Raw genomic sequence first — 18,812 nt, forward strand, 5'->3', positions numbered from 1 at the left:
CGGTTAGCAAAACGGTGGCCTGCAGGCCAGATTTGACCCACAGATGTGTTTTCTTTGGCCTCAGCAATGTTGGATCACTTTTTGGAACCAACCTTTAACTATTTAGTGATTTCCTGTATTTTCTCTTAAAAATGTAGGAAGTCTGGGCCACACCGAGCCTGCGTTCCTGCCTAGCAACACTCAGTGAGCTCTGGGTCGGCGCGCGTCTGTCAGTTACGGGACCGGAGTCTGCCGCTCCTGCCTGCAGCTTCCTTGTTCCCAGCAGTTTCTGATTTCGGTCTAATTTAGAAAGTGCTCAGGTCTCTAGGCTAACAAAACATCTCAGGTTTTAATCCCCATTATCAGTTCTTTCTTAAAAAGGTTTTTAAAAATCAAGTAAGATATATGTAAGTGAGGGGAAACACGCAAACATCTAGAAGCTTAAATGGCTGTGCTAGGGGCGCCTGGGTGGCTCAGTCAGTTAAGCATCTGCCTTCAGCTCAGGTCATGACCCCAGTGTCCTGGGATGGAGCTCCTGCTTAGCGGGGAGTCTGCTTCTCCCTCTCCCCTGCCCCTCCCCCTGCTCATGCTCTCTCTCTCTCTCTCTCTCAAATAAATAAATTACAAAAAAAATTTTTTTAAGATTTTACTTATTTATTTATTTGATAGAGAGCACAAGTAGGCAGAGTGGCAGGCAGAGGCGGAGGGAGAAGGCGGCTCCCTGCTCAGTCTGACACGGGGCTCGATCCCAGGACTCTGGGATCATGACCTGAGCTGAAGGCAGCCACTTAACTGATTGAGCCACCCAGGAGCTCTGACAAAAAAAATTTTTAAATGCTGTGCTATATAGTCTGTATTCCTACCGTTCTAGGGAATTTGACACAATAGAATCAAGCTGAGAAGAATTTAAAGAAGGCATTAAATTTATCACTCAAGCATCTTTAGGTAGAGCCATATTGCACCCTTCTGCATGGATTCAAAAAATACTTCTACTTTTAAAAGAAATAGTGCAAACTTCCAGTTATAAAATAAGTGATGGGGATATAGTATCCAGCATGGTGACTGTAGTTAATAATACTATAGTGCATATTTGAAAGTTGCCAAGAGAATAGATCTTAAAAGTTCTCATGATAAGAAAAAAGATTTTTGTAACTATGTGAGGTGATGGATGTTAACTAGACTTGTGATGATCATTTTGATATAAAGAAATGGTACAACACCCCTACACAAACACACACAGAGTACAAATTACAAGTTTACTATTGGTAATTTGTCTTCTTTATTTTTAGAAAACTCTCATCATACATTGTTGGTCCAGTTCTTTATTCCCACTTGGATCGTGAGAGTAGCAGATGAATACCACCCAATTGATTCTTATCGTTAAAAACTAAAGCTTTAATGGTTGTCTCCCCTTTTTTCACTATAAATTGTTTGCCAATGTAAGCTTAGCTTTCACCTCAAGAGTAATGCTATTATATTCACATGTCATCCCTTCCTATCTTGGAATTGGAGAGTGCAAGCAAAATGCACCCATATACTTGGGCCAAATACTATCAGGGAAAATAATAAACATTAACAGCTTGACAAAATCATTTTGTTCTATAAATTAGATGGATTAAAATAATCAACTTGGGGGCGCCTGGGTGGCGCAGTCGTTAAGCGTCTGCCTTCGGCTCAGGGCGTGATCCCGGTGTTCTGGGATCGACCCACGTCAGGCTTCTCCACTGGGAGCCTGCTTCTTCCTCTCCCACTCCCCCTGCTTGTGTTCCCTCTCTTGCTGGCTGTCTCTCTCTGTCTAATAAATAAATAAATAAATCTTTAAAAAAAAAAATAGAAATAAAAATANGGCTTGTGTTCCCTCTCTCGCTGGCTGTCTCTCTCTGTCTAATAAATAAATAAATAAATCTTTAAAAAAAAAATAGAAATAAAAATAAAAAAATAAAATAATCAACTTGGGGACAGCCCAACTGTAAACAAACAAACAAACAACAAAAAAAACTGTTTTGAAGCTATTGGGACCAAGAAAAAATTGAATATGCACTGGGTATTAGAAGATACCAAGGAATTATTGTTGATTTTCTTTGGTATGATAATGGTTGTGCGTGCGTGTGTGTGTGTGTGTGTGTGTGTGTGTATTAATAATTGTTAATGATACTGTAAAAAAGAAATAAATACCATGGGTATGCTATCACGTGGGACTTACACATCTTGGAATTGTAGACCTTCACAGTTGTTAAAAGACTTTAAACATCACCTAGTCCAGGCATGGGAAGGCGGTTTCTATTTAAAGGCCAACTCCAATTTAATAGTGCTGTCCCAAGAATAAATTCTGGTCTTTAAGACTCAAAGAAAAAAAACTGTCATAAACCATTAGCAATGTCGGGTAAGGGCGCAAGGTAGGAGAGTAGCCCATGTGCTGTACAACTGGTCTCCTTTAGACCATCAGTCTCATGGTCTTCTAGGGAGTTTACTACGTGTCAAGTCAGCTCATTACTTCTTTATACAGCTCTGTTATTTCTTTTATTTTGAGCTGGAAATATTTTCTGTAGTTTACAACCACTGACATAACGCTAAGTCTCATTCCATTTTAACTTGACAACATTTGAACTATTTGAGGTAGTTCTCTTGTCCTTCACGTCTAAAACATCACCAGTTTCTTCAACCCCTTCTCACATGGAATGGTTCCCTCCCTGTCTTCACCACTCACTGACAGGCACTAATAAATGATTATTAATTATTAATAACAGGCACTAATTATTAATTTTTAAATTATTAATAATATGTGTTAATAATTTAATAATATATTATATTAGAATATTATTATATTATAATATCATATATGAAATTATATATTATAATTTAGTAATATAATAATCGATAATATTATTAGTAGTATTAATAATATTAATAAAAACAGGCACTAATTAATAATCTCTGTCCCCATTCCACTATGGCACTGTAGAACTGTCTGTTGGTGTCATATTGTCATAGTGTAATCCCCAAAATGACTTTATTGACTTCAAATTTTGGTTTTCAGGATCTGTGCTTTCATTTTGAATTTGGATGCTCCACCTTGAGCTCAATTTGTTGGTCTGATAAAGCCTTCTAAAATCTTTAGTTATCAGCCACATGTAGGTCAATGTAAATGGATTTCTCAGAGTGTACAACCGTCTTCCCACATTTCCAGGCCCTGGCATGCCACTAGCCAGAGGAGCCACAGGAAGACTCAGAGTACCCCTCCTGATTCTTCAGTGGCTCCTCAAATCTGTCTATAGATTTTCAATTGTACAAAGAGAACTTGCAGTCTTACAACTGAGACCTGAGGGACACTAACAAAGCCAGACAGTCTTGGACAATGTGTCCTCATTGGAAGAAATGAAAAACAGGCCACCACAAATTGGCTCAACATAAGTAATAAAACAAGGTTTAGTCATTCACTCAACATGTGCTGCAAGGACTGAACTGGGCCATTGAGCAAAAGAGAATGAATGACGTAGCCTCCATGTCATTAAGCACATAGTGTCTCAAAAGTAAATAGCTCAAGTAAAGTGGTCAGTGAGATACAAGGAGCTATGGGAGGTGAGAGCAGACGTAGGTTTCCTTGTCTGGGTAGGAAGGTGGCAGAAGAGGCAGCAGAAAGGAAGTGAGAAGTAGGAAAACTCAATGGAGGAAACAATAGGTCTGAAAGGGCAGACAGGATGGGAACAGTGGAGAAGTGAGAAAAAAATAAATATCAACAGATTGAATAACTTTGTTCGGTTGACACATAGAGGCCATGAATCCTACCAGCGGGAAATGAAGTTTGGAAAAACACAGAGAGGCAAAGCTGAATGAGATCGTTTCCCATATCAGGATCACCTAATCGAAGGATAATTATACCAAAGAAGAGGCAACTCATCAAAAGACACAGGAAGGTGGGGAAGAAAAAAGAAAGCAAAAAAAAAAAATATATATATATCTCAGAACCTAGGACAAAAAGAAAGATAAATATGGGTAAAGAAAGAAAAACAAAGGGTGAGAAGGGAAGAAGACAAATATTGTCTTCCCGTTAACAGGAGGCCCCTCCATTATTTTTTTCCCTTCCTTGACATTTAAATATACTGGTTAGTGGCCTCTCCTCCCTCCTGAAGTGAAGCTCCAGACTTAGATTGCTAACCCTTATTCGTCTTCCATCTCCATATGCCCTTCGTTAACAATCACTTTCCCTAAACTGCCTAAGCCACCCCCAGCAAGACAGTCAACAGGACTGAGCCAAAGAAGTGTTGACAAAGGAAAAGCATGACATTAAGAGAACAGCTCACTGTCTCCAACATATCTGCTAAGAGAGTAGGGAATCAAATGAGGTTCTTTACCCTCACCTGAGGGAAGGAAAATGGGGATATGAAGAGGGGGTTCTACAGAGGAGAGAGCAGAGGAAGGCCCTGGGACCTCGTGGAGCCATGTCATCACAGGATGGAAGTCAGGCATTCCTTCAAGCATTGCTTTTCCTCCCTCTATCCCACACCTCCCTGCTGCGCGCATCCAGAAGCCCACACATCCAAATTCTGCAACAGCACCCCTTAGGTGTCAGTTTGCACACTGCTTCATCAGTCTCTCATGATTCACCTGGCCCCTAACAGTGTCCTGTATCTTCCCTTTCAAAATGGCTGTCAGTATGAAGAGTGATCTCACTGCTGTATCTCTAGCACCCAGCACTGGGTCGAGCTCAGTAAATTAAAGTGAGAAAGACACTACACAGACAAATAAGTGTTATCACTTGAATTCCCTAAAATTCTGTAGTACCAAAAACTGGTGAGGCCAAGATGGCTAATTATTTATGTTCTCCAGTCTTTGGGGACACAGCTATGTGGTATTTCGCAACCTCCCTTGTAGTTAGCTGTGGCACGGGACTGAGTTCTGGTCGATGGGTCGTGTGTGCAAGCGATTATGCCACTTCCAAGATCATCCATCAACACCCTCCTGTGCTCTCCTTCCATGCTCCTTTTTCCCTCTGGCTGGCTGGACCGAAGAAGAACCCCTTGGGTGGGCTTGGAAGCTGCATGTAGATACCTGGGACCCTATGTGGAAAAAAGCCACCTCTCTAATCTGTTCACAAGAGAACTAAGCTTCTCCCATGTTTGAGCAATTATACATTTGGGGTCTATGTGTTACTCTACTTAACCTATCTGATTCAGTAATAAATACAGTGAGGTTACAGCTAAAGTCAAGCTTTCCTAACCTTTACCAGCCACCAACCATGTGCCACTTTCCTAAGGAGAAATAAAGGCCATTCAGAGGACAGTGCAATCTCTCTCAGTATGTAGGACTGAACAAAAGTTCTGTTTGCTCATAATCATCAGGAAAAGAATAGTAACTAACTTTGCCTTGGGCTTGCCTGGGCTTGGGCCACAGCCACAAAATAGGCTAGGCCAATTCCAGTGATGGCAGGACACCCGGACAGTCGGCTTGCTTGCCTCGGCTCCTCTCAGAAGTCCAGGTCACGTCCCACAGGCTCTGGACAAATGCCCAACTGCCTTCTCGAGGAGTCTGGCCCTGGCCTCATCTGTGCTTACCTTGCAGAAATGTCATAAAACACCACCCAGTTGTTTTCAGTGCCCGCTGGGGAGAAGCTGCCAAACGCTTTTTCAAAAAGCCACACTAACCTGCACTCTGCCACAGAACAAGGGCCGCACGTCAGGAAACGGCTCTCCTGGATAAAGCATTCAGCCAACCGGAGAGAGACCCCACCTCAGACATCATTTCCCTGCGGCAAAGCTCTTCTGCTGCAGACGCGTTTGACTCTCGCTGTTGTTTCCACCTGACACTAGAGACTCCAAAGCCCACTCCTCTCCCCGACCACTACAGCAGTTAGGTAGCTAACTTCCATTGAGAGAATTAGTAGCGTGTACTGCATATAACTGCTTGTTCAATCTAGGTCTAGGAAACTATTAAAAGGGTAAATTATTGACTAACTCTTCTCACGTTTCTTTATCGCAGGTTTGTTTATTTCAAGAACTTCCTGATCTAGGGGTTCTTAAGCTTCCGGGGGCCATACGCCCCTTTAAGAATATGATGAAATGCCTTTACTCGTTCACAGAAAATACACATGACACATGTCCACAAGCACAGACATGTATTACCTACGACTTCAGGGTACACACAGGATGCCGAGTTCACCCATTTGTCCCAGGTTCATGGAGCCTCTAGGGCAGAGGTCAGCAAACTTTCCCTCTAAAGGGGCCAGATAGTAAACGTCTTGGTCTCTCTGGGCCACACACAGTCTCTGTCATTAATCACCACCCAACTCTGCTGCCACACTGGGAAAGTAGCCATGGCCGAGCGCCAACGGAATTTCATTTATTGACACTGAAATTGGAATGTCATGTAATTTTCATGTGTCACAAAGTATTACTCTTCTTCTCGTTTTTTCCCCCCAGCCATTTAAAAAAATGAGAACCATTCTTAGCTGGTAGCCTGCACAAAAACAGGTAACAGACCACAGTTGGTCAACCCCTGCTGTAGGCCAGAGGTTCTAGGTGCAAAAATAGCACATCTTTATTTTTACTAACTTCCGATGGAAATTTCACATTTCCTTCCATTATGTAAGTAGGCAGCCAATCTCAGTAGCGTCACCAGTAACTGTTACTTGGTCACCAGCAGAAATCACAGGTATGTTCACACCACGCTAGTGTGGTCACAGACAACACAAAATATCAATCATGCTCATCACTATTCTTCAATTACGCTCATTATTAGGTCTTCCGCTGTATCTTGCTATTTAAATGTGCTAATAGAGAAGCACGTATATTATTATATCACAAATTTGCTATTTACTATTTTGATAACTGTATTTATGTATGATTGATTTCCATTCTAACCAGATGTATTTTATCTTGTGGATTAACAAACAGCATTCTGAGAAGCATTCCAGAGCTTTCACCAGATGCCAGAGGGGACCGCGGAACAGAGAAGAGGGCCTGCGTGGCACCTACCAGAGCATTCACGTCTTCGGTTTTGTGGATGAGTACCCGTATCTCCTCCGGATCTCCGCTGAAGATCGCCTGGACCAGGGGTGGCTGTGAACACAGGAGACTTTGAATTAGAACTATAATTAAATACATGTGTTCATATTCAGATGCAGGTGGCTACAAGATTCGTTCCCCAAAAGTTTATGCAACAATTATCAACTGGCAGACAAAGATGAATATGGCTCAGACTCACCCTCACTAAAGGTCTAGTGGGGGAAATAGTTGCCTCAAGAAATAACTGTAACACAATTTGAAGGCCATAACAGAGAGTCATGGCTAGCCTGGGACTATGAGTATGACATAAAAATCACCCGTAATTGAAGACATCCTTGAAGCACCCTTAAATTTCCCATCAAGGAAATTACCAAATCTGCAGTTTTGAGCATACAGACCCCATTGTTCCCGACCTCTCATTAGACAACGTACCCTGGTACCCCCAGAAATTCCACTTCTAGAGGATGTTAAAAGCCAAGTTTCTGGCCTCCAGAACACTTCTTCGTCAATGTTTGGAAAGCCCTTGAAATCATTCTCAAATGCTTCCCGTAGCTTTAGCCAACGCTAAAGGCACTGAGTGCTTCCGATGTGATTAGATTCCATTGTCTATACAAAGTAAGTGGTATAATGGTGGGGTGGGGATCACGAAGGGGGATACTAGTGAGCAATTATTATTGAACTCACCTATATTACCCAAGACCCAAAAGAGAGTAAAAAGATTTATAAAGCATGATGGAAACAAAGCTGAAAGAGAAACTAGCTCTGCCTGGAGGGTAGGTAGGGTGAGGAGAAGAGTGTATCTAGAGAAGCTTCGTGACTGAGTATGAGCTCGCAAACAGGGTGGAAAAGGCATTCTAGGCACAGGGATCAGGGTGTACAAAGGTGTGGACATGCAAAAAACCTGGTATCTCAGAAATGCTGCCATTAACCTGATGACCAGAGTGTGGGGTAAAAGAGGAAAAGTGGTGGGCTGTCGGTTTGATGTTGGGCTTGCCCCATGTGGTGAAGAAGCCCGTTCAAAGCCAGCTCCACCACTTGACAGCTACGTGCTGAGGCCATTTCCATGTGTAATCTGGGTGTGAGCATGATTTTTGCTGTTCAAGCCCTCATAGGATTGCTATTAGGAACAAATGCGATAATACATGGGAAAACCCTCTGTAAGCATACAACCCGACACAAATAACAGATATTTTTATTAAGAAATGCTTAACACTGCTAATGTAGAATTTGATTTTTTTCAAACATTAAAAGCTTTGACAATTACACACGCAACACACACTCACACCTTCTAGAAATATTTTATGGTAGTTCTTTTTTTTTTTTTTGTAGAGATAGAGTGCAATTCTCTCTAGCAAATCTTAAGTAGGCTCCACACCTAGCGTGGAGCCCGATGTGGAGCCTGATGCAGGGCTCGTTATGATCCTGAGATCATGACCTGATCTAAGACAAGATCAAGCGTCAAGAGTCTGACACTCACCAACCGAGCCACACAGGCACCCCCTTTATGGTAGTTCTAGTCAGCAATTAGATGACAGCAGTTTCCCAGATGTGTCTGACTGTGAGAATGACCTGAGATGCTTGTTAAAACAATATTCCAACATCCCTTCCTTGGAGATTCAGAGTAAGTCTATCTGGGGTGGGGACTTGTGAATCTATTTTTAATAAATGCTAACTTCACTTAGAACACTGGCCTAAGGTAAAACCATCAGCATCACCTGCCTCAATGTGTCCCTGTGCTATCTACATGAGAATCCCAGTCCTCACTATGCCTATAGATCTTCTTTTCTCTTTTTTACCCTCCTGCTGCCTTTCTTACAGGTTCTGATGGTGTTTCTTGTTATTTGCAGGTACCAATATAAGTATTGTCAGTAGAATATAGTTAAGACTCCCTGAGGAAACACTATATTAAAAATGTTAAGTTTTAGGGGGGCCTGGGGGGCTCGGTCGGTTAGGCATCTGACTCTTAATTTTGGCTCAGGTCATGATCTCAGGGTCGTGAGATGGAACCCTATATTGGGCTCCACGCTGGGCATGGAACCTGCTAAAGATGCTCCCCCTCCTCTTTGCCCCACCCCCACTCTTTCTCTAAGACAAATAAATGAAATAAAAAATAAAAATGTTAAGTTGCAGACAAATATTTCAATATGCCAGGAATTTTTCCGCAGTCTTCCCCCTGCCACAAAAGTTTCTAGCAAGTGGACAGACAGATATATCTTTCTTTTGCCCAAAATACTCTCAATTTTACCTTCTTGCCAAGGGGTACGATTCAAAGATAGTTTCTCAAATTGCCAACAGCTAAATAGCTGGAAAGAAGTCTTGAAAAGAAGTAAGTTTTCTACTAGTTTGGTGTCAGCAGGTTGATCCGCCTAAAGACAAGAAGATCCTTCCACATGCTTCTGACCACCTCTTAAAACCAAGTCTCTGGGTTATCGGCCCCCATGGCAAGGACCATATTTCATTAAAAACAACAACAACAACAACAACAGAATCAGACACAAACTCAGGATTTTAACAATATGAAAACTTGTTTATCTGTTCCATAATCCTCCGTCTGCTTTGCCATGACCACATGCTTGCGTGTACTTTTCTGCCTTTTTGAACCTGAAGAGAAAACAACAAACCCAATAGCTACAGGACTTCGATGACGGGCAGGGGCAGAGTCTGACAAGACTTTAGTGTTAAATCAACAACGATCAATTAACAGTTGAGAACAAACCCATCCCAATAGTTCATGTGTCACTAGTTGGTCAGGAAACACAGCGAGCTAAGCAAAGCCTCTCGTCACTCATGAGTGTAAGGAATGCATACAGATATGCTATTGCTTTAGTCCTCACGCTTCTTAAGAAAGACAAGGGTTCTAAGCTATGGTTGGAATGTTCCCAAGGAGAGCCACCCTGACAAAGCTGCCAGACAAGGATGCCAGCACAGTCCTTCAGCAGGGAGCTTCCCAAATACCTCCCGGCCCAGTCACTGAGACTGTTTTGAAGGGTATCATCGACACACAGAATGGCGCACACACGTGCCCAACTCTGCTAAAAGCCAGCTTTACAGAGTATTGTCAATGCACAGAATTTCCAGCATCCACTGGGAAGAAGCAACTCTTCCAATCCTGCAGTCACAGCTGCACATACATATCCCCACCTGTACGTGCATTTTCACATATACGTACATAACTGTATCGACACTCATGCAGGTATACACAGAGATATGCATAGTTTCACATAAAAATCCCTCACACTCCCTGGGGAAGAGAAAAGTGCTTGTTCTCCAGAGCCCAGAGTCTTGCTAGACGGAGTTCTCTAGCCCCAGCGGGGCCAGGTCACCACTGTGGCAACATCACTGTCTTACAACTGTGAATCCAAGCATCGTGGGATTCTAAATCAGAACTTCATAGATACATGCTTTGTTAGACAGATCCTGTGTGTTTGCTTAGATGTAATTCTTGAACTAAATTACTGTAACTCTTTAGCAAGTAATATTAAAAAACACATAAACCACATTATGGGTGTTTCTTTTTTTTTATCCACCCTCACAAATAAAACATACCTAAACAGCACTTTGGCATTCCTTTTTGTTGGGATTTTAATCCGATCTTGCTGTTTTATTTTTCCCTAAATGACTACTTACCCTGAGAATAAATATTTGGGGGAAAAAAGATACATTTAATATTGCCTCCCTTATATGATTTTAAGAAAGGGGTAAAATTCTAATTATGATATTCTTGTTCCTAAGTGTCAAGTACTTATTCTCTGTTGACCATTAATCTGGCAACCACTATATCTATCACAGTGTTTGCCTTGACCTTGATAAGGTTCAGAAGCAAAGTCTCACCTACAAAAGAACAGAGTCCTAAGCCTTGGTAGGTACAGGTATTTCTTTTTGAAGCTTCACACACTTCAACACCAGCATATACAAAATATTAGTGCTCTGTGTGCGTTAGGGTACAAGATTGAATAAATACAAACTCACAACAAGGGTCAAAGTTGGGAAAGACGAATATTGGCAGGGAAAAAAACAGGGATTACAATACCATGAAACCACTGGTTATCATAACCTAAGGAAACTGAAATTCTTTTTTTTTTTTTAAAGATTTTATTTATTTATTCGACAGAGATAGAGACAGCCAGCGAGAGAGGGAACACAAGCAGGGGGAGTGGGAGAGGAAGAAGCAGGCTCCTAGCGGAGGAGCCTGATGTGGGGCTCGATCCCATAACGCCGGGATCACGCCCTGAGCCGAAGGCAGACGCTTGACCGCTGTGCCACCCAGGCGCCCCGGAAACTGAAATTCTTAAGAGAGGTATGCAATAAGTTCAGCATCAATTACTGAAATTTCTTCAGCATGCTTAGCAAGTATAAACTGGAAATGATTGCCATGTGCTGTGGATGTTGGCACAGTTCCTCAAACAGATCCAGAGGGCAGAACATACTTCCTGGACCTACTTGACCAATGGCACAAGTGGGATTCATTGTTCCATGGGACCTGTCCTTGTCTTCCAACATCACCAACTATTAGTACCCCACCGTCTCTTCCAGGAGTGTTGACAGCTGCCTTCTAGAGGTGACCCTCTGCCAGACTGATGACATTGGATCCCTCTAAGACAGAAGTGCAGAGCAGAAAGGCCCCTTGAATTTAGCAGCCATTATAAATCATGCAGCTAATCTTGCCAACACTAGGAACTGAAAATTCATCACCAAGAGCCACTTTCTCTACCCACATCCCCTATCAGCCCATCCAACGCAATATTTTTTATTACATTGTCAGTCTTTGAAAATAAGTTGCGAAAATATCTGATTCCCAAAAATAAGACACTGCATCAAACGTGTATTGATTCCAAAGTTTTCCTGAACTTTGAAGTGGAGTTACAACTCCACTAGGGGGAGCAAGATGGTTAATTTGTTACCTGGGAGATAAGAGTAACTGTTCAGGCTGTATAATTAAGACAAGGAAGCTGGAAGATCCACTTTGTCGAGACCTAAAAGAACTCAAGCTTCTTAGAGAGTTCTTGGTAATAAGTATGTACGTACCCCCCTCCCAAATAAAGCTTTTCTATTGATCCCCAAGGGTCCAGGTTTTTAGGAAATAATGCAATCTAAAACTCAGGTGTTAAAGTATCATTTTCATCACTTACAAAACTCAATTCAACTAATCCTTTCATTCCACTTTTTAAAAAGTGCTACTGGCAGCATCAGGCAAGCCATTAGTTTAAGAGTAAAGCCCATCATGGGTTTAATGGAGCAAGAACAGCTAGAGTCCCTAATCCATCTTGCAATGAGGCTGTGGGACCCCCTCCAAATCCCCTAATGAAACCACCAATTTGATTTTTGCTAAAACCTTGTATAGTGCACTTCACATGCCCTTTCTTGGAGCTGCATGTTCTTTATTCATACACTGGCTTTGGAAGATAAGCCGAGCAATAGAAGCTGCCGCTTAGCATCTGTGTCCTACAGTCAACGGTAAGAAGTCTGAGAAGATGATGCTCCAGCATTTCGATACAAATCCCTGGCATGCTGCTTGTCTTTTTTTTTTTTTTTTTTTGGTTAGATTAGCTAATTAAAGCTTCCACACTTTAAAGAAAATACCTTGCATTCTAATCAGAAGTGGGTGTTGGGAATTAATCAATAGCTAAGAAGAAAAAATAACATGCTTAAACATCTGTCCATTCTTGAGTATCCTGAGTACAGTATGTCATTAAAGCAAGATGGGAGCATGTTATTAGAAGCTGATAGTTGATGCAGTAATAATCTAGCCATATGAAGCCATCAACTTATATGAACATGCTGAAACACTTCATTAGTGAACAACTGGGTTTTGTATGAGGCAGTGCTTGCATTTTTACAAAAGGATAATAAAAATTTGTTCGAGTCACTAGATTTAATGGATACAACTTGTTAGCTCTATTCATGTGGGTCGTGCTGTGTGACCTGCTGAAAGGATGCCAGTAAGTGCTTCCTGAATATAGATCACTCTTTATTTGGGAAGAAATTCATTTGATCACAGAAAGATAATGATGATCATAAAGTCAAAGTCTGTCTTCCTTAAGAACTGTACAAAATATACTGAGTTCCCATAACGCTTTTTTTTAATGCAGGACTATATACCTGCTGAGTAAATGTCTGAAACATTTCCAATGATTTGCAATTATTAAAAACAAAAGCAAAAATTCCAAGTATCAGTAATAGCCTCTATGTAGCTATTAACTCTATACTTATGAGAAAAGAACAGCTATTTTTAGTCAGAAAGTGAAAGACTTATCTAACCTTTTCCAAAGTGAAAATAGGATATGGAAATGAAATGAAATTTCATTGGTATGGACTATGAGATAGTTATTCAGGGACCAATGATCCAGTCTTTAAAACATCCATCCAGGGGCGCCTGGGTGGCTCTGTCAGTTAGCATCTGCCTTTGGCTCAAGTCATGATCCCAGGGTCCTGGGATAGAGCCCTGTGCCAGGCTCCCTGCCCAGTGGGGAGCCTGCTTCTCCATCTCCCTCTGCAGCTCCCCCTGCTTGTGTGCTCTCTCTGTCTTTTTCTGTCAAATAAATAAATAAAATCTTTTTTTTAAAAAATCCATCCTTTGTTGCGCCTTCCTTTCCTATTATCCTCCGTGGCTATTTCTCTACCTTCAATACTGTTGATTAGTACCTTCCCTAGAGGAGAGCTCGCCCAAGGCAAAAAGAAACCCAGGCATGCCAACTTCACTACTAGTCACTAGTCAGTGGCAAAAAGTTAAGTAAAAGGAAATGATGAAACAACAGTACCAGTTAAATTGAAATCTGAAGGCAATGTTGATTTTTACAGACCTGAGATCTTACCCTCTTTTTCTTCCACAGCCTGGAAATTAACATACGATAGCAGACTGACCTGGAATTAAATCCCAGCCATAGTTTCCTCATCTATTAAATGGGGCTATTAGAGCCATTTCACAGGATGTGTTTAAGAAATGGCCTAACATACACAGGCACCTAGTGTGCACTCAATAAAATCAGTAATTGTGTTGACTTTGAATCAACATGCTCAAAGACCTCCACAGACAAGCATGTTTATGCTTATCCTACAAAAGGAAAAATAAGGGATCTGGAGTGATTTTTTTCAAAAAATTACAGAGCAGGTAAACTGGGTGAGGATCATAAGCCATTAAACACCACCTCCAAAGCAGAGAGTCCCATCATCCTGGGAGAGAAGATTTCACAGGCAGGAGAGCAAAAATCAAGCTGAGCCTGACTTGGTCTTTGTTATAGTGGGCAACCTCAAAAATGTCACACAACCTCTCTGTACTCAGGGGTCTAATCTATTGTACCAAAATAACAGCAAATCACCTGAAAAACGTATCATCTCTCTTTGACTGATCAAAGGGTGCCACACACTCTTGTCCACTGGATGGGACATGAAATCATAATTTTACTACTTACGGTTACCATAAACGCTTCCAATTATACTTTTCCTTTATGATGTCTTGATGGTCATAAAGGAGATTTATCCCCTGGTGTGAACTGTGAGGAGGGGGTGGAATGATTTACCTGCTGGTGGCAAAGTTGAGACTAGAATTTAGTTTTCCTGATTCTCCCGGTTCATTACTTTCTTTCGTATGTCATCTTAATAAAATATAATAGGATATAATACAATATAATATAATGAATAGATAGTAAATATATGTAATCCAGGATTAGAAATTCAGCCTCAGTTTCAACGTACTTCCTGTGGAGAAATATTCTATACTTTATGACTCACTAAGGAAAGATAATCATTATATATATATTTTTTCTATATTTGTGTGTATATTTACATCTTATATATATGCATACATAGTGACTGTATATGGGTTTCTAGATATAGTTACTCTCAACAAAGTAACTAGCAATAAAACAATCTTTCCAAAAGATACAAAACAAAGAGGTACAAAATATTTTAAGGTAGGGGCTCAGTGCTGGTTGGAGTTAGAAATATGGAGAAGGTAGGTGTTAACCTAGATTTTGAAGAATAGGACTGGAATAAATCTTTCATGTTGAGGAACAGCCAGTGAAGAGGTTAGAAAAGTAAATAACTGGGTGGAGGGAGTGTCATGCCAGCAGAAGGAGTTTTAACCCAATCTTGTGGGCAAACAGGAACTGGGGTTTTGAGCAAGAGAACGGCACAGAGTTTTTGCAAACACTGAATCCGTCCACGATGTGTGCCAAGCATCGGAGAAGAGAAGGAGCTAGAGAACCCTGTCAGAAGACAATTGCCACAATCTAAGGCAGCACAGGAAAGAACTTTCCAATCTTCCCATATTTCAGGCTCTCTGATTGCTACTTACAGGGTCATGGTGGAAACAACGGTTACTGTTGTCAGCGCTTTGATGCCGCTCTATTCCTGGATGCCGGTTTGGCTCTGCATCTTGGCCACTTTCCTTCACTCTTTATATATAACCCAAATCTCCTGCCCCCGAGACACTGATGTTTCCAGGTGAAACTGAGGTTACTTCCTTTAGTTCCTGGAACATTTCCATTTTTCCCCCACAGAACCTCTGCTGAAATCAGTTCTGTTTTGTCAGACTTGTCACTTGATCCCTGAATTTAAATCATTAGCATTTCAAAAATAGGCCACATCCATAAAGAGAAAAGCAAAGCAAAACAAGGCAGACATACTCTGCCAAACGCCATATTTTTATTGGGATCTGCTGCCAAGTACCCGCATCTTTTTTCACTCTGTCAGTTTCCAATGACTTGAGATCAAATCGAAACTTTAGCTAAGTTAATTAAATGGTGTTCGGCAGTTAACTTTTAAAGAAAGTTAATTTAAACAAGAGCACAATGGATCCAAGAGATGAGTTAATAGAGAATATTTAAATCAGTGTAATTTTAGTTAAAAAAAAAAAGAACAATACATTTCTATGAGAGTTTCCTGTTTCGAAAAATTGTTACTGAGGTTTTCTTTCCTATCTTAATTTTGGTTACATTATTTGTATAACTGTATCTTATAGTATGTTGAATTCATGCAGTTTCAAATAGGAAAGGTGATTTGATAATGTTAATGAATATAAGCCATTTTACTGATCCCCCTGGGAAAAAATTATACAGTCAGATGATTTTCAGGGTACTAAGTGTATTAAGTGCAATTTCTTTGTTCAGATGCAGAAAATGGTTCTCAGTTTAGGATACATCATACAACACAACTTTTTATTAATATCTGGTATGTATCTCCCTTGCCATAATACAGGCAACAATAAAATCGTATTCCTAAAGAAAAAAATATAATAGAAAAGGATTTATTTCTACAGTAATATTTTATTATGATCTAGACTAATAATACTTTTTGAGGAGTATTAGAAATTGGAACCTAAGCAAAGCAATTTAAAAAATAACAACAACAAAATCAACGTGTAGAAATAAAAGGCATTCACCAGGAAAGTGGCAATTTCTTGCTATATTTGAGAGGGATGGACTTACCATATATGAGATACATAGATTAACTCAATCACATGAAGTCATTCATGATTCAGGCAAACTCCAAGTTGGGTCTGTCTGAAATTTGTTAGATTCTGGATTCTTTCAAAAGCCACTTTTTGCCCAGACAAGTCATTCCAAAGCCCATGAGAACTTCTCCCTTAAACTTTCTCCTTCCTCTCTGTAGTGCTTTTTCTTTGAATTCCATATGCATTCCTTAGAAAGGGAGAAAGCAGTCACACTCCACCACCTTTCCAGAGGGAGCCAGGTGGGGGATTAGGGAAATGTGTGAAACTGAGTCACCTTCTTGGCTCTGGCTGTTCAAACCAGGGTGTTGACCAGGACCTCTATTAGTCTCTGCCTGAGATGACTGGAGGGTCCCCCTCCGCCTACAAAACCAGGAAGGTCACAAGGCATGCAAATCTATTAACGATTCTCTCCGTTTCCCCATCCAATGTCCTGGCAAGGGCATTCAGTAACAGATATCAAAGGGAAATGATAAGACAACAGGAAGAGAGGAGTCCAGAAGACTGAAAAACATTAGATAATAGAAAATGGGAAATGTTGCCAAAAAAAAAAAAAAGGATGGTCACATATTTCCTTGCAGAAACACCAACACAGTCCATATTTCCTTTACTTCTCTACATAGCACCCTGCCAACAAGAGATGAAAGATTTTTTTTTAAGATTAATCTGCTGTATTTCAGATAACGGCCATATTCAATTCAATCCAATAAAGATTGATTAAGCCTAAGAAATCTAAGCTTAAGAAATTCAGACACTGAGGTGATACAGTCAGTCTCTCTGCTGATGGTGTTACCAAGGTGTAGGAGGAAACATAAAAGCATACACAACTTGGATGTAAGGTAAAGAGCATAGAGGTACATGTAGAAGGGAGAGTGATCACATCTGGTCTCCTGGAAGATGTAAACTTTGAAATGAATATTGAACATCAGAGAGGATTTTAACAGGTAGAAATGGACAGAATGGGAAGTGGGTGGTCCTACCTCAGAAGAATGTGAACAGTTGCTGGGAAGACGGAGCGTGCACAGGAACAGTTTCATTTGGCTGCAGCATGAGACAAGTGAGGTAAGCTGAACAGCAGACATGGGTCATATTACAGAAGGCTTCGAATGCAAGGCTAAGAAATTGAGACCCTCTTCTACAGCACAGGGGAATCAGGCATGGTTTTTGAGCAGGAGAGTGACCTACGTGGTGTGCTTTGGAACTTTCTCTGGAAGTGAATGATGAACTAGAAGAAAAGACTAGAATGAAACAAGAAGTTAGGCGATTTCAACAACAGTCTAGGCGAGAGGTCTGGGGATGGAGTGCCCTCCGTGGTGAGAGAAGCATTCTGCTGGTGGCCAGGATGTGGATCTAGAAGGTCAAGGACCCGTCCCCACCGTGAAGGCAGCAAGAGCTAGCCCCTCAGGCCTGGCTGCCTCCATCCAGGAAGACTCTCACCAGCTTCCTCTGCGGGATGCAGGGCTCTGTGGAGCACAGCCGCCCCAACCATCCGCTGGGGAGCACCGGAAGTTCTGCAGTGTTTGCTCTCTTGACTTTTCCACTTACGCAAGCCCCTTCAGTAGCTTCGGTGGTTCTGTTCAGCCCTGGGACAGGAAGCTCCCAGGGCTCTGAAGTCAGTTAGCATCTTGCATCTGCACCAGCTGCCGTGCTTTCCCCGCTCCACCACGGAAACCAGAGCGTCACAGCTTTCGGTTTGGGTGCTACCTTCATTGTCTAGGTTTGGGTAAAAAGCAAACTTATCTTCATGTCATGAGCTGAAGACAAGAATTAACCCAAATGTCATGCTATCTTTATTTCCTAATTCTAAAATTTAGTCAAAGGATAAAATTCACCTTTTCTTTTACAATCATACAAAGTTTGAAAAGTCGAAGAAGTATTGGGGGAAAGGGACTTTCTAACGCACAAAAACCTCTACCCATTTTCTCTTTCTCTTCTGTTTGCTGGGTTTTAATCTTAGTAGTTGTCCCATGGTAGTAATATAAAGACAAGGTAAAGAAAAACTTAATAACCTTTCCTACCACCAATGTTCACAGCCTAATGTATATCCTTTCACACCTTTCCCCATGTCCCTGATGATACATAAAAATATAGATTTAGACGGAGGAGGTCACAATGTTATCACAAAAGTGGGATTTACTCTTTCCCTTTCTTGCTCTTTGTAAAAACAATAACATATTGAGGACATCCCCCAGGTCAATCGTTATGGGATTAACACATTTCTTTTAATAGCCATATAATATTCCATAACATGGATATATCACAATATATTTAATTATGCCCCTTTGGATGAACATTCAGGTTGTTTCTAGTTTGTGCTGCAGTAAATAAGCTTCTACCAGGATCTATCCTGGCCAGTGCATTTCACAGAAAAGTGCTACCAGAGC

The 18,812-nt window shown here is 41.1% G+C and overlaps 1 protein-coding gene across 10 annotated transcripts in view; it reads right to left on the reverse strand.

Annotated features, from left to right (window-relative positions):
- The window catches only part of ANKRD44 (ankyrin repeat domain 44), a 239,429-nt gene that overhangs the window by 194,465 nt on the left and 26,152 nt on the right, over nt 1–18,812 (reverse strand). For 2 of the 10 annotated variants that reach the window (XM_034654897.1, XM_034654898.1), the window contains exons 1-2: nt 17,409–17,783; nt 6,951–7,034 (exon numbers count right to left, since the gene is read on the reverse strand). In XM_034654897.1, coding sequence (XP_034510788.1) covers nt 6,951–7,034; nt 17,409–17,510 — 186 coding nt within the window. In that variant the 5' untranslated portion in view covers nt 17,511–17,783. Of the gene's footprint in view, nt 1–6,950; nt 7,035–16,405; nt 16,425–17,408; nt 17,784–17,865; nt 17,931–18,812 lie in introns of those variants that run through there. The other 8 variants (XM_034654899.1, XM_019800490.2, XM_034654901.1 and 5 more) reach the window with 6 other exon arrangements.

Source organism: Ailuropoda melanoleuca, chromosome 2, assembly GCF_002007445.2.
Source record: "Ailuropoda melanoleuca isolate Jingjing chromosome 2, ASM200744v2, whole genome shotgun sequence".
Lineage (NCBI taxonomy): Eukaryota > Metazoa > Chordata > Mammalia > Carnivora > Ursidae > Ailuropoda > Ailuropoda melanoleuca.